Here is a 15605-nt window from a genome sequence, read left to right as displayed (position 1 = left end):
AAAATATTCTACCTTGTTGTAATATACTATTTACAGTTTTAGCTGTTTTGAAACAGTCAACAGTCCATCTTGGAGTAATGTCCAACACAAACAACTGGAAAACATGTTTGATATTTATTTTTTTAAGAAGTGAAGAGTGAAACAGAAGTTTTAGAAATAGGACTGTTACCATTTGCTTTCTTTTCTATTCTGACATATGCCTCCATAAACCAGTCAACTACATTCAGCCTGATTCATTAAATGCACACAACTTTTGGCACACCAGTGTGGTACCTAACATGAGGATAACACCAGACTGTGTCTATATATTTGCGTCACTTTACTTACAGGAATTCTCACATGATCTTCTAGTTCCGAACAAAGTGTGGACATCCCAAAACAGAAGCATGGAGTACATCCCAGTGCATTGTTAGCAGACAGAGCAAAACTTCCAGGTTTACACTCACTGCATTGTAGACCAAATACATTTTCCTGAAGGAAATTAAAAAACAACAACCATAACAGTACACTCATATTACTTGACTAGCCAAATGAAAGATGGCTATTTTTGGAAGAAAAACGAGTTGCTATTTATTGTACCTATTCTGTTTTACTATGCAGCACATTATTTTTTTCAATATTTTCCTATGCTGATTAAAAACCAACCATACAAAAAAACCCTGACCATGGAACATTCAAGCTAAACTCATATTTGAATTTCTATCAAAAATTGGCAGCTATAAATTTCCATTCAAGACAGAATCTCCCCTCAAATCCTCATCTAGAGCTCTCAAAGCCAAAGAAATTACTCAGTATAAATAGGAATCAGGGGACCTATTTCAAGTGTCTCAATTCCCCAGTCTGAACTTGAAAAAACACCCAAAACTACAGTTAGTATCCACTGGCACCTTTAACCAGATATTGGAGAGACACTTATGAAGGTATACATTTGTAGTCTTGAAGTAAGTTTTCTATCACTCAGTCTATCAAGAACAGATTTCCACCTTTTCAGAAAAATCTATACTATCTGTGTTGAGTTATTCTTAAGCACTGACTTTGGTTATAGCATAGGAAACAAATTTGAACTTGCAGTATAAACATATGTAAAAAACCACTGAGATTCTTGATTTTGTATTTATTGGTTTCTTCCTATAATTATAATTTGAATTTTCAGAAAAGCAGGCTATATCATCTGAATCAATATGCTGTTCCCAAACCTAATAAAACCAAATGGCTAAATAATAACACCTGTTTGGCACAGAAAATCGTTTAGTGGTGATTTAGGTGTACTCATAAACATCTTAAAAAACAGATGCAGATTGCCTTTTGAAGTCCTTTCAGCTCTATACCTTCCATGACTTTAATGCAATAAATGTCCAGAAACCCTTAAAGCTGTCCCAGAAGGGTCTGAATAGTTCAGTACCTTGCAAGTACAGATGCCAGTTTCTTCTTCACAACCACAAAGTCCTTCAGCGTCATCGCACATCTCCGCTTTGGTGCCTCTCAAATCACAATCACAGGCAACACAGTCTGGGTAGTCCCTGTAGCCTAATGCACACCTGGAACAGTCTCGTCCTCCAAATTCAATTTTGCACTGGCATTGACCTGTCAATACATTACACTGGAGATTGGCTGAACCAGTGTTGCTACAGTTGCAAGCCTTAGATGAAAAGAAGAAATGTTCATAAATAGTAGATCTCTAAAAATAATTATTTTACAACAGAAACAGCACAGTAAATTTAGAGTGCCCCTTAAAATCCAGGGTTTATCAACAATTACTATACAATATTAAAAGGGAAGAACTTGCATGAAGAAATGAGGTTGTTTGGTTTGTATTTTAATAAAGAACTGCATTTGCAGTAAATAGTGGATGGCAAAAAGTTAGAAGCCTTGTTGACTCCCAAATATGGGCTGGGAATCAAAGGAGTTGGATGAATCTGTTCCAGAAAACAAACAAACAAACAAAAAAATCCAAAATACTTTATTTACAGCACTATGTATTGAGTGCAGCAAGTAAATTAAAATAACGTTATATAAATGATGAATGAAAGAAATCTGTAAGTACCATAATTTTATAAATATGACAGAAAGGAAAATCATTCTTTTAAGATTTCAAGAAGCATTAATAGGGCCTACATCTTGCTTAAGCTTCATTTACTATTTGATGAGGAAACAAGAATCTCATTGCATCCAAAAGTGGGAAGCTCAGTATGCAGTGCAGGTCAGTACCAAAGGAATAGTGTTTACTGGTAGAGTACATCCCTCATTATGCAATCAGTTATGCATATTCATTATGCAATATGAACCTGTTATTACAAACATGCAAACTGGATGTACTAAATTTGTCATTCTTTTTTGAAGCAAACTGGATTAATCTTCAGTCTTAATTTCATATCTCTGGTTACTTAACAAGACCAATTTTGCTCTGTGGTTATTTCTAACAGTGCAGGCGAAAAGTGCATTCCATCTACCATCACCTGATGTGAGCATTTTCTGTGAGTCTTTTTTTTCATCATCTCTCTTTGAGATAACAAGCCTTTACCCTGTAAAGCCCTCTACACCAAGAACCACAAAATCTATTAGCATTACTATCTACCCTTAAGTATTCTTCACAAGTTTGCTGCTCACCCATTAGCACTCTTTGTATTAAGCAGTTTTTTCTCTAGCAGCAAGCTTTATGATCAAATTGACAACTTTGGCTCCCAGATGCCAGTAAAGGTCTACAGCTCTGAACGTCAAACCCTATTTTAAGAATCATAATAGTAATAATTTACATGTACTTCAATCTTTATGTGATAAAGATAAATAAGGACTCTAAGGTACAATGCACTGTGTGGCAGCAATCCTTGAAAAGCATTGTAAGCAAAACAATGACTTCAGCTCTGTTCAATCACTGCACACAGAAATGGATGCTGAATATCAAGAAAACCACAGGAAACAGAGCCAAATGAAGTTCCCACTTAGGCAGCCCATATTGCAAAAACAGACTGCCTGCGTTTCTGATAGTACTTCCCCCATTTCATCCACGTAGAAAGCATGCAAAGAGTCTCTCCAGGATTTGCCATAACACATTACTCCAGATCTTAACCTAGCACAGCTGACTATGCAGCACAGGAGAACCTCTGTTGGGACTGTTACCTGAAGATCCCACTATAGTTCATTGCATCAAGAAAGTAAGTAAAATACCTTAGAGTAATTCATGTTAATTACTGTGATGCTGTAACCAAAAGGAATGATAAGCAACTTAGCAAAAGTGAAATATTTAATTACACTTGATCATTGGCAAGTCCTGTGGAATCACCCTATGAAAGGGAAATGCAAAAGGACCAGCACGTAGTATTTGCAGTACATTGAGTGAGAATGACAGTAGCTGGTAGCTAACAAAGCAGTGGTTTAAAGACCAGTTGCAAAGTAAGTTGCAATAAATAACTAAGACAATTAACTCTGAAGACTTACTACTTTATCATCCTTACTCTAAAAAATTAGAGAGAGAAAAAAGACAACAATTTGGCTGACACTTAAATGCTTAATGCATATAAGGACAGACTTTGTCAAGTTGATTGTATTTGTGGTTTCTCCATTGAAATTACCCATTACATTCATGTAATTCTGAGGCTTTTTTAAAAACCTCAATATTTATATTACAAAGATTGGTCCAATGCCATATCTGTCAGGAATTTACTGCATGAACCTAACTGCATAAATGGTTGCTGTTCATCGGAGCTGCACTGACTTGGCATTTTACCGCTTAATCATTAGTATTAAGCTGAGATAATGGGAGCTACCATTGTTCCATACATGAACCATTAACCATATTATACTATTTTAATTACATATATTCAGAAAAAAAACGCCTGCAGTAACATTCAAGATAAGCTAGATTCCATTGTTCTTAAATACATAGTATCATCACTTCTTGATTTGCACAGAAACTGTGTTCCCAGCTGCCAATTGTTGCTATTAATCTGGTTTAGTAACACTATTCAAACAATTAAAAGTTAGAATACGCACTTCACAATTTTAATGTGAACTATGCACTATCAGAACTATCAGAATAAGCATTCTGATCAGTATTTTCAAATACAGCTTTCTAAAAAGGTTACTCAATAAACACTGTGTACTCTGTTGTTGTGTTGGTGTTTGGTTTTTGTTCTAATGTTAGAGCATGTTCCACTAACACTTTGAGACAGAGAATAAAGATCATGGTTCTCAAAACAAGAGCCCAACTCTGTAAAGGAAGAATTTCTTTTAACAGCCATGGCTTTTCATGCAGCCTACCGTACCTTGCAGCCAAGTTTAGGAGACAGTCCCCAGTGATTTTCTTCACAGAGTTCACATTTCTGTCCCTGAGTGTGAGGGGGACAAATGCACTGGCCCGAATCAGCATTACAGTTGTTCTGAGTATGGGCACAGTCACAGGCTGCAAGAGAAACAGAACCAAATTATATAACTTCATCCTTGCTTGAGCTACAGAGAAAAAACTCCAAGACCACCTATAGTCTTATTTTTCTTAATTATGCAGTACAGTTTGCCCATTCCACTAGGAACCCCTTGCCATCCCTAATCACTGAGAAACAAATTATGACCACAGTGACATTTCATCTTTTTATTGGAATCCCATTATTGCTTCTTGACTTGGCCTATTTTGTGTTTTAAAAAGCAATGCTGCATTTCCATGGAGGAATCAACAGAGCTAAACAAAATTACTGCGGAGAAGAGTAAATCTGTAGGAAAACAATTCTATTATAGAAGATATAAAACTCATCAGGAGAAAATATTAATCTCAGGAATTGCTTATGGAATAATAGGGATGGATAACTTTTTATTATAACTAATAACTGCAAGAAACACTTGTCTATTTAAGAAATGCAGTACTATTCCAGTTAAACAGCAGAAGTTTAGAAAAGTGGTTTTATTGTTTTAAAACATTTATAAAATTTCCGATACTGAAATGGTTAAAGGTAACTAAGGGATCTTTGATTCTTAGTAAAGACACAGTGTATGTGTTTCAAAACATAATCCCATCACATAATCTCACTGTGTATTTCATTTTACTGTACTATTTGAGATATGAAAAGAGTGTTTCTGTCTGGTTGGAAAAACAGTAGGCATTCCTTTAGCTATACTGTGTTGAAAAGGTATCTTATTAGTATGATAAATTAGTTTTTGATAGCATGTTCTCCCTTTGGATGAACATTTTCTTCCTTATCATGACTAAAAGTTGTACACACCCAGGCAATGATGGGAAAATAGAATCAATATCTTATCAAAGTATGAAATATATATTTAAGAACTGAATGGAAAAAATAAAGTAAAAATCTTTAAGACTAGTAGCTCTTCACTTTTACAGTTGCAGAAAAAAAAAGGTTTTATTTCCTCTGTAGGACTGAAGGGTTTTATTGAAGAGACAAAGGAGCTATTGAGGATGTGATGTTTCTCTCATGCACCCTTTATGAGTTATTTCATAGTCATCACCTTTTACAAGGAACCACACGATAAGCAAAGAAATGTTTTGTTCTCCAGCTTAATCAAAGTATTAGTAGACCTCTCTGCAGATTCTTCCATACAGTCATCAAAACAACTGACCTTTGCCAGAGTTCAACATACATTGCGGAAAGAAATTCCATACAAACTCTAAAAGGATCATGGATCAGAGCTTACGTGTGCAGCCACCTTCCTGGAATGCATAAAAGCCGTGAGCACAACGATCACACTTTTCTCCAGCCACTCCTGATACACAGTGACATTGCCCCTGATGATTGCAGTCCTCGGAGACTGAGCCAAATTGACTGCAGTTGCAGGGAATGCAGCCAAGTCCAGTAAGCAGGCCATAATAACCATTCTGTTGGACAAGAAATAAATAGATTTGAGCTATGATTCATAAATTTTTGAAAACAATACAATATACACTCTTGTTTTCTCTTGTTTACTTTCCATGATGTCTGACCTGCATGAATACTGGTCAACACTGTGTGTCTGCTGTGGGAAGACTCCCTGGCCTTATCTCTTCACTGCTCCCACCTACACGCAAGTATACCATATAAACTCAGGTGAAAAGCTGAACACTGAAATGCTCTTGTGGTCCTCCACTCTCACGAATAAGACACTATGTTTTGAAGTCTGATGTTATTTTAATTTAAAGACTTGCATGAGATGAGGGTGGGCTGTGCTGATCATGCACAGCTATCTGTAACTATGAATGAAAGCCTAGAACAGAGCTGGTCAGTGACTTATGATACATGTGGATTGAAAGTCATTCAGCTGGGTTGGCACAAGGGCAGTTACTGGGCACAGATTTCCTGCTCTGGTCTTTGATGCAGTTTTACACTTAGCATGGCCCAGAAACTGCTTTGTAAATATTGTAAATATTCACTGGTTTGTATCACCAGTGAATATTTACTTGTTCTTATAACAGTCTTGCCTTTTAGATGAAACCCTTTTTGGCATTCAGCCATGATGTATTTATTATCACCAACTACGTTTCTTCAGATGTTCCCATTAAGACTTCATTTTACAGAAGCACAGCCCTAAGATCTCTTCAGGTTTGTTATCATTTTTTGGTTTGTTTTTTTGGTAAGCCAGCGTGACTGCACCCTGAACAGCCCTACGCAGAAGGGTGCTCAGTCAACTACATAGCTTCACATCTGCAAAGAGCACATGCAGAGCAATTTGCAATTGCAAAGGCCTCTTGAGACAAACTTTAGTCTCTCCTCCAGCAACAGGTCCCCTCTCCCCTGAATATGCTTGTTGCTGTATCTCTGTATCTCCTTGGATCAATATCTATAGATAGAGGAAGACAAGAACATGTATATCTTAGCAACAGGTAAATATTTGCTTACCAAGCATTTATCACATCTTTCTCCAATCACATTTGATTTGCAGGAACAGATACCTGTCTCATGTTGACAAGTACTTGAAAGAGAACCATTCACATGGCATGCACAGGCTTCAGACAAAAAGAAACAAAATGAAAAATTATTCCTGTGTATCTATATGCATTCATTATTATACAGAATTCCAAATTTGGTATACATTGTGCTTCACCTGTTTATATCTCACAGATACTAATATACTACAGTAATGCCTGTGCATTTGGGCTAAAAGAAAAAAAAAACACCTCTGAATGGCTACATTTGAGAAGTTTGTTTCTTCCAGTCCTATATGTGACATTCAGAAGTAGGAAATGCGTACAGCACATCACTGGAGGGAAAGTAAGCCTATAAGTTTCAGGGATATCAAGTGTCAGATCCCAGGATAATACATTCCCCCTCCTCAGCCTAATCCAACACCATAATTTTCAACTTGTACTTGCCAACTCACAACTTGAATATTAAGTCTGTCAGTAAAGGTGCATATTTGCCCATGCATTTTGCTACATGTACACCACATTTTTGTGTTCTTTAAATTTTAAGAGTAATCATAATGGCTTACCACGACAGTTTTTGTCAATCACTGCATCCCCATAATACCCATCAGCACACTTTTCACAGTGGTGACCTGCTGTATTTCCCAGACATTTCAAGCACTGTCCTGTGAAGGTATCACAGTGGCCATCTTCTTGAGGGTTTACATTCCCATTGCATTCACAAGGAGCACATGATTGTCCAGGCATGAGTGGATTTCCATAGTAACCATTAGCACACCTGCATGAGAGTTTAAAAACTTTAGCTGGAATGTGGTCATATTATACATTCTTCCCACTAAAGGGACTATTTCCTATTACATTTTAATATACGGTGTCTCTGTGTTACAAGGAAAGACAAAATGGAAAGGAAAATTTTATTAGGAATGTTCTGTACATGTGGTATGAACAATTCAAGGCAAGATGCACACTTAGTGATGGTAATGATACAGATATTTTACCCAAAGTTAGTGTACATACCTTTCACACTGAGAACCAGTATAGCCTGGAAGACAGTTGTCACAGACAATTCCACCTTCTTCACTCAGCTGGCAAGTAGGACTGAAACTATCAACAATATTTATGGCAGTCGGTATCAATACACAGAATCACAAGATTTCTACAAACATTCAATATCCACCCTTCAAGTCCATGCAACTATCTATATAATCACGTAATTGCAATGTTTTCTAGCTTAACATCAATGTTTTAAACATTACAATATGTCAAAATAAGGTATAATTTTCAAAAACTCTTTTTGAAGTTTTTTTTTTCTTTTAATGGAAGATTTTAAAAGTTCCTAAAAACTTGGCTCTCATTCTGGCAAATCTGTACAATTTCTGTACTGAGTTCCTCTTTTTCACATGCAACACTTCTGCCCTTCTGCTGTTTTCTGAAACAACATGAAAGATAACCGCGATTTTGCTGCCAAGTTCAAGGACAGGTTGAATTATTACTTTCAACCACCATGCACAAATTGCACCAGTTCACTCAGCCTCTCTTAGCATTTGTGGACCTGGAAAAAAAAATGTTTCTATGAGATATAATCAAATCATGGTGTTAAAAAAGCCCTTTTCTCTCTTCTTCAGATTTCATGACGTTTTACTTTATCTCGCTTTCTGGTTTTGCTGAAGATGCCAAGGGTAGTCTCACATAAGTAGCTTACTTGTTTGCAGCAGAACTGAGAGGACATGCACAGGGCTGGCAGTCCTCAGATGTTCCTTGGGATGGACTTCCATAGAAGCCAGGCAAGCACTTATCACAGAAAGGTCCTGTCGTGTTGTGTTGGCAAGCCTGTGAGACATGGAAAAAATCTTCCTGTATTTTCTCTTGATGGTTTTTCAGCCCCTGAGGGATTCCTACGGCAGTCTGCACGCAGTATAACATTCAAGGAAGTCATTCTTCAAGCCATGAAGAACAGCGTAAACTTTGAAAACAAGTGTTTGATTTCTTTTTCTGAGTCGTAACAGCAAATCCCAATTGTTTTTTCCTAAATTTTAGAATATACTTTACACTATGAAACCAGCCACATTACTTATACACATACTTAAATATATTTTACGTATTGAACACATTTGCAGTAACAAACTAAACAATGAAAAGCAAGAAAAATAAACACTTGGTACCCACAGCTTGAAATGTATGTACACTGTAAACTTGTCTCCCACAGTCAAAATGCTCTCTTAACTTCTAAATAGATGCTTAAAACACAAAACACTTTGAAGGGTGACTTACAAAGCAAACACCATGAATATCACACTCAGTTGCATGCCCATTGCACTTGCAGGGTTGACAAATACCTCCAAAGAGTATTCCATCCACACGGTAGAACCCAGGGAGACAGGACTGAAAAGAAATTAGGGGGAAAAAGCAGTAGCTTTATCTGTGTTGAAAGTACACATCAAAACATTTTCAAAGAGTGCACTTCTGACCACCCACCATCTAATTCATTCACGCTGTGGTAACTGAATGCTCTTTCAACTCTATTGATGTCACTGTAGCTCTTTTCTGGAGGTTGTTTTTTACTTGCACTGAATAAAGGGGATAAGAATTAACTTCATAAAACTTTAATTCAGCTCTTTGTCCCCTGGAGGCACAAAAGTTTTGTGTGGTTTAATATGTGAAGTTCTTTATTATGGGATAATATAAAAACCAGATGTTTTACCTCGTCTGCAGAATCATTAACAGTGCTATGGCACAAGGCTTCGCAGTAAAATTATTTGTCAAAATAATTCCTGCTATTCTGCAGATGGGGCTGTGCCTCTCTAATCTTCTATTCACTGATATACAAGACACCACCTTCCACAACACATTTGACCCTTGTGGGTTCTTCCAAAAGCTAGCTTTCCTCCCTGCTAAGGTTCTTTATTGCCCCCATAAACTTAATGACACATAACAGAAATAAACTGTACATGATTCAGATCCATAAAAAGCTCTATTAATGAGTAAGGTAAGCTCAAAACAGCTTCACAGAGCTTTCACAGCTGATCTCTCTGCAACACTGATATTCTGAAGTGCAACATCATCTTTTAGTGCCACCAAAAAGAATTAAGAAATAAGTTTACAATCCCATTTAGCGCATCTGAAAGAAAATATCTACAGCGTTGTGTATAGTAAGCAGCAATTCACCACAGAACATATACTTTTATGGCAGTATAATTAAAGGCAGCCTGCCTTTAAAACTTTGATCCCTTTTGATAGGAGATAATTTTGCATAGATAAAACACTGTAAGAGGTTACCTCACATGATATTCCTGTGTAACCTTGAGGACATTCACAGAATTCCACATCTGGTGCTGAAGAAAGATCTATAACATTTGCACTTGCAGTATCCAGAGTCACAGAGTCCAGCCTAGGATCAAGTATGAAAACACCATTTGTTCCCTAGATTTGATTTTGAACAGGAGTTTGCTTCTAAGTAACACCACTGAGTGCCAATCCCTGGCAGGGACAGCTGAGGAACAGGTACAAATCTCTGCTGTAAAAAGTCTATGATCATTGTCTTATCACAGCATTTCCAATTCTGGTAGTAGATGTGCCTTCCTCCTGTTATCATTATTATTACTAATAATTGTCTCTTCTCCTGTGGAGTAGTTTAAACAAAACCCTCCCCCTCTGTTGTGGTATTAGTGGTACCTCAGTGGGCCAGACTTCTATAGCTGTCCTGAAGTAAGACAGCTTCACTGGCACCATGTTTAAAATGGACACGTATCACAGGTGGGTAAGTAGGGAGAAACAGCACCAGCTCATTGATACTGAACACAACAGAACAAAAAATCTCTTACTACAAACAGTGGCATTTTGCAGCAGAGACAATCTTCTCAGCCACACGCAAAATTTTGTTAAGAAATCTTTACAAACATTCCATAAAGATGAACACACTATACCTAAGTGGACATAAATATCACCCAGAATGGTGTTGGTGCACAAAAAGGCACAAAGCAAATTTGCTATCAAGTCCTATTTTATTGGCATGGAATGCTACCAAATTAGGGAATGAGGAAGAAAGGCTGTTTGTGAGTCTAAGGAAATTAAGAAAAAAAAAGGATGAGCTATTCCCTGAAGAGTGATACAACTTTATTCCTGTATCTTGGAGAACAGGTAAAACAGAGATCTTTGTGGTCTGACGCAGATACTGCCAATGCTGGGTTGAGACCATGGAATGATCAGCTAGTCCATTCCAGCACAATTTTCCAATTAACCACTCTCTTAGAGATGAGTGTCAATAACATCTACAAAAAAACATCAAAAGAAATTACAACCAATGTCTTTACTGACAGGTTTCCAATAGTCAGGATTAATTTGCCACATACCAAAACAAGCATACTGTTGAGAGCTTTAGAGGTATTTCTCTCTAAACAAAGCAGCCATTGTAATAAGGCTTTTATGCAGTATTCCTTTAAAGCACAAAACAATGTTTCTGCTATGAGATATCTTTGAAACCAAATGCCCTTTTCCACACACTCCATATAACTTTATTTTGAGGACAAGACTGGTCTTGAGAAAATTTAATAAATAACATTTTTTCTAGAAAATATTAACAAAACCTCAGGAATATTCTACAAATAGTGATTCATACGCAGAAAAATCATAGAAGTATATAGATGAACTTAAATATTTTGTCTCACTCACCTGTACACAGCTTTCTTGGCAATGTTGTAGTTGGCCCTGATCAGAAGATGGGTCACATTTACCAGAACAGTCATCAACATTTCCCGGTCTATAGCTTTTTTTGTATTGAACTCTATGAAATTCTCCGATACGAATCTCACTGCATTAGAGTACTCCTCGTACGGCTGTAATGACAAGCCCGCTGCTCTTGTACTCAGAATCTGCCCATTACCCTGAAATTGAAAGACAGAGAAAACATTTTCCACATTTGTATGTAAATTTTATTAAACAATTACATTTAGTGTCAAATATACACCCATGAAATACAGAAAAGAGTCAATCAAACTAGATTTCTTGCATTAGGTAAGTAAAAGGTCTTAATTTTCCATGGTTTCAAGGAAGACCACAATCCCATTCTTTTTTGGTTCAGAAACTTTTAGAAATACTTTTCTTTTGGAAAAGAATAAATTAAATTTCAAAAATCGAACACCTCTACAAAACAGAATCTCCTCTCTCCTTTGTTTTATTGCTATGTATATATTAAAAAATAATGCTTCTGGAGGTGCCTGGATTCAATATAGAGCCTTATTTTTTAACTACAACATAAATCTAGAAAAATAGGCAACCAGCAAGAACACTCATCTGTTTCATAAATGCAAGTTCTTTAAGTTTATTGTAGTTTTGTAAACAGCTTTGTAGAAATGGTAATAAACACCTCACCCATTTACACACAGATTGAATTTTAGGTATTTATCATTTAAAACTAATATTGAATACCTACAATTTCAGACAAATGGGTCAAAAAATCAGAGAAATAAGTAGTAATAAAATCTTGATAATGATTTTTAAGGGACTTAAAATTGACAAAACTACTACTATAGAAGTATTATTTTATTTTTTTAACTCCTTCATAGATTCCTAATAATGTCTGAATAGTAACAAGCTGAAAAAAAAATTCACCTGAATGATGACATCCACACTAGATACTATATCACTGTCCACACTCTCCATTGGAATGTCGTAAGATACCGTATACTTCAAGTGTCCACCAAAAGCTGTGAGCTGAAAGAATAAAAAGCAAAGTCTTAACAACACGATAACCTCCAACCAACACAAAGAAACTACATGGGTCAGTACAATGTCCAAATTATAGGAGTATACGGCTTACAAATACCACTTTCCAGGAAAAAATTAACATGCCATGCGTATCAGCACAGGGACAAGCACTGGCTTGTTGCTGTACAGGTGGTGGAAGCTAGCTCAAGGCACTACAGGTGATTCAAGTAAGTGCCCTCATTCAGTGAAATAGCAGAGGTATACACAATCATCCTAGCCAAGGGGCACAGCACACTGGAGTTATTCACATTCCATGCTCCACCTTTCAGAGTCCTTAGCCCCACAACTGCTGCTGACTACTTCAAAGTAAGTTAACCAACAGTTAGACCTATATTAAATGAATAAGAGATCACAATTTGAGTGAGGGTTGCCCTGCGCAAAAGCTACTCCTTAAGGTTACACTTCTTAGACTTGTTTTCATTTACTATGTGACCATACTAATAAAACAGGGCTGCATGGGCAGAGACTGGATTGAAAAAAATTAAAGATAAGGTTGCAAGGTTCCTCTCTACTCACCACTGGTGAGGCCACAGCTGGAGTTCCGACTCCAGTTCTGGGCTTTCCAGTACAAGAGAGAGGCAGACATACTGGAAAGAGTCCAGCAAAGAGCCATTAAAATGATTAAGAAACTGGAGCATCTTTCATAAGAGGAAAGACTGATAGTAGCAGGACTGTCCAGACTATAAAAGGCTCAGGGAGATCTCATCGATATATGCAAACACCTAAAGGGAGGGTGCAAATAGGATGGAGCCAGATTCTTTCTAATTGTGTCCAGTGTCAGGACAAGAGGCCACAAATGACCACAACCTGAAACACAGGAAGTTCCCTCTGAACATCACTTTTATTGTGAGGGTGACCAAGCAGTGGTACAGGTTGCCCAGGGAGGTTGTGGAGTCTCCATTCCTGAAGATACTCAGAACCAGCTCTCTGGATGTGGTGCTGGGTAACCTGCTCTAGGTGACCACATTTGAGCAGGGAGATTGGGCAAGTTGACTTCCAGAGGTCCCTTCCAACCTCAACTATTCTGTGATTTTGCTGCAACAAATAGGAGACCCCGAGCTTTAGCTAGCAACCAGGGCAAAAATTAAAGACTAGTTGGCTGAAAACTAATACATGCAAAACAGAAGATGGACAAGAGACAGGTAAGGGAATTTAATGGTCCTGTCAACCGTATTGGACAAGGCATGAATGGTGTAAGCTTCGGGATAGAAACTAAGAATATGGGGAATGTGAGCATATAAGTCAGTAACAGTCAAGAGAAAAAGAGACATATTTTGTCAAGGACAGGCAGAGTAGAAAGTAGGGAGATGGATGAGCTCAAAGAGCAAAAAGAGGGTACTGGGAATGTCTGGACAGGAACAGTATGATTTGAAGAGTAGAGATAAGATTGGGAAGTTTCGTAATACCAGGGCTTATGTGTAATTTTGAATTACAAAACTATATATTTAGACCAATAGGTTATGGTTAAGACAGAGAAACTATAAAGGAGTTTTGAATCCCTAGGTGAGTACTTACTTTATTTCCCAGATATGTCTCAGGTGCTGACCAGTAATAAGTATGTTTCAGCACTTTCACAGCCTCAGTGTTGTTAACACTGATTTGACGGGGTCCATCAAATTGGCTTCTCTGAGGTTGCACACTCCTTGCATTATACAGATCAGTAACAAGCCATCCAGTCATGTCTGATATCTGCAAGAAAGAACGGTAATATCAATGGAATTCAGGCTTTGGGTCACTGAGAAAGCATTCACCCTCTCCAAGATATTCATTCAAACTGATGGATATAGAGCACTTTCATTAGCCATGTCTGACACCCAATATATGCAAATACGCTACTTCAGAATAAGATAGTCTCAATCTCTCTAGTAGACAGGAACAAAAATATAATGAGTGTGATTTTTCATCCTTCCAACAAAATTAACATTATACCAATGCAATTCCTCGAGACAGAAATACAGAACTTCCAAGACTATGAGGCTGATCATCCCCATTTATAGATAGCACTGAGCTGCAGAAAAGTGAAATCCACAGTCCCAAAAGTGGAAGCAAGATGAGAGAACTTTGTTCTTCTCACTGAGAGTTTTACAGAATCATCTTAGAATTTCAGTCAATTGGATGTATTTTCCTCCCTTTTTATTGGCACGTAAATCAGGAGACTAAAGTGTGACTGGCTCTGCAAAGATACATAAGGAATTTGGTTGGAAAACAGTGTCCCCAAAGCCCCCTAACTCAAGAACTGTCTGTTCAGAGGACAGTGATATTTAAATCACTGTGTGCTAAGAAAGAGTATTGGGAATATTGCCAGGTCACTCTGGCCTTGTCCAATAGGTATGAGAGTAAGGAAACAGGTTTGGGTTCATCGCTTCAGAATGAAAAAACCAGTCAGAAAAAAAACGCATTTTTTCCAGTGCATTACTGCAGCCTCCACTACCCAATGTTTCTGATATTACTGCAAGCCAGTGGGGCAAAAACACGCACTGTGATGACATGCTGACTACCTCAGAGCTGCCTAATGATACTGAAAATCCATTCCTCTGTAAGGAGATGCATACCAGAATTTGCAGTTAACTTGGGCACATGTCAAAGAGAAATATTTCACAGCTGCCTGAGGAAAGAATATTAGGTCATGGACAGAACATATAAATACCTGACTGATAGGCCATGTAAGACTGTCACAGACATCAGAAACACCAAAGCAGAAACACTCTGTGCAGCCCTGAGGATTTCTTTCTTGCAAATTGTAGAATCCTGGTTTACAGAGATCACAGTTTTCGCCTTCTACATTTTCCTGTCAAAGGCATATAACATTTGGTTCACATCAGCATTATTATGGTAACAAATACAGTGGATTAGATAGGATTTAGGCACAACAGCATTCAGAAGGTTATAAAAGAAAACATATTTCAGCACAGCAGGATTATTGAATAAGACTCACAGCTTAAAACTGAAACTGATTAGAAAAATTCATCAGAATTTGCCAGTTCATCAAAATCTAAAC

The 15605-nt window shown here is 37.3% G+C and overlaps 1 protein-coding gene across 1 annotated transcript in view; it reads right to left on the bottom strand.

Annotated features, from left to right (window-relative positions):
* Positions 1–15605, bottom strand: part of LAMA1 (laminin subunit alpha 1) — a 102354-nt gene that overhangs the window by 42448 nt on the left and 44301 nt on the right. Inside the window, exons 11-24 of the mRNA XM_027748319.2 lie at positions 15255–15395; positions 14123–14296; positions 12452–12553; positions 11513–11724; positions 10121–10232; positions 9116–9226; positions 8547–8674; positions 7862–7948; positions 7411–7622; positions 6819–6925; positions 5641–5821; positions 4263–4399; positions 1403–1639; positions 328–471 (exon numbers count right to left, since the gene is read on the bottom strand). Of these exons, the coding sequence (XP_027604120.2) occupies positions 328–471; positions 1403–1639; positions 4263–4399; positions 5641–5821; positions 6819–6925; positions 7411–7622; positions 7862–7948; positions 8547–8674; positions 9116–9226; positions 10121–10232; positions 11513–11724; positions 12452–12553; positions 14123–14296; positions 15255–15395 (2085 nt within the window). The remainder of the gene's footprint in view (positions 1–327; positions 472–1402; positions 1640–4262; positions 4400–5640; positions 5822–6818; positions 6926–7410; positions 7623–7861; positions 7949–8546; positions 8675–9115; positions 9227–10120; positions 10233–11512; positions 11725–12451; positions 12554–14122; positions 14297–15254; positions 15396–15605) is intronic.

This window comes from Pipra filicauda, unplaced genomic scaffold (genome assembly GCF_003945595.2).
Source record: "Pipra filicauda isolate LSUMZ 115617 unplaced genomic scaffold, ASM394559v2 scaffold260_size1094732_pilon, whole genome shotgun sequence".
NCBI lineage: Eukaryota > Metazoa > Chordata > Aves > Passeriformes > Pipridae > Pipra > Pipra filicauda.
This window is presented reverse-complemented; position numbering and strand designations above follow the sequence as displayed.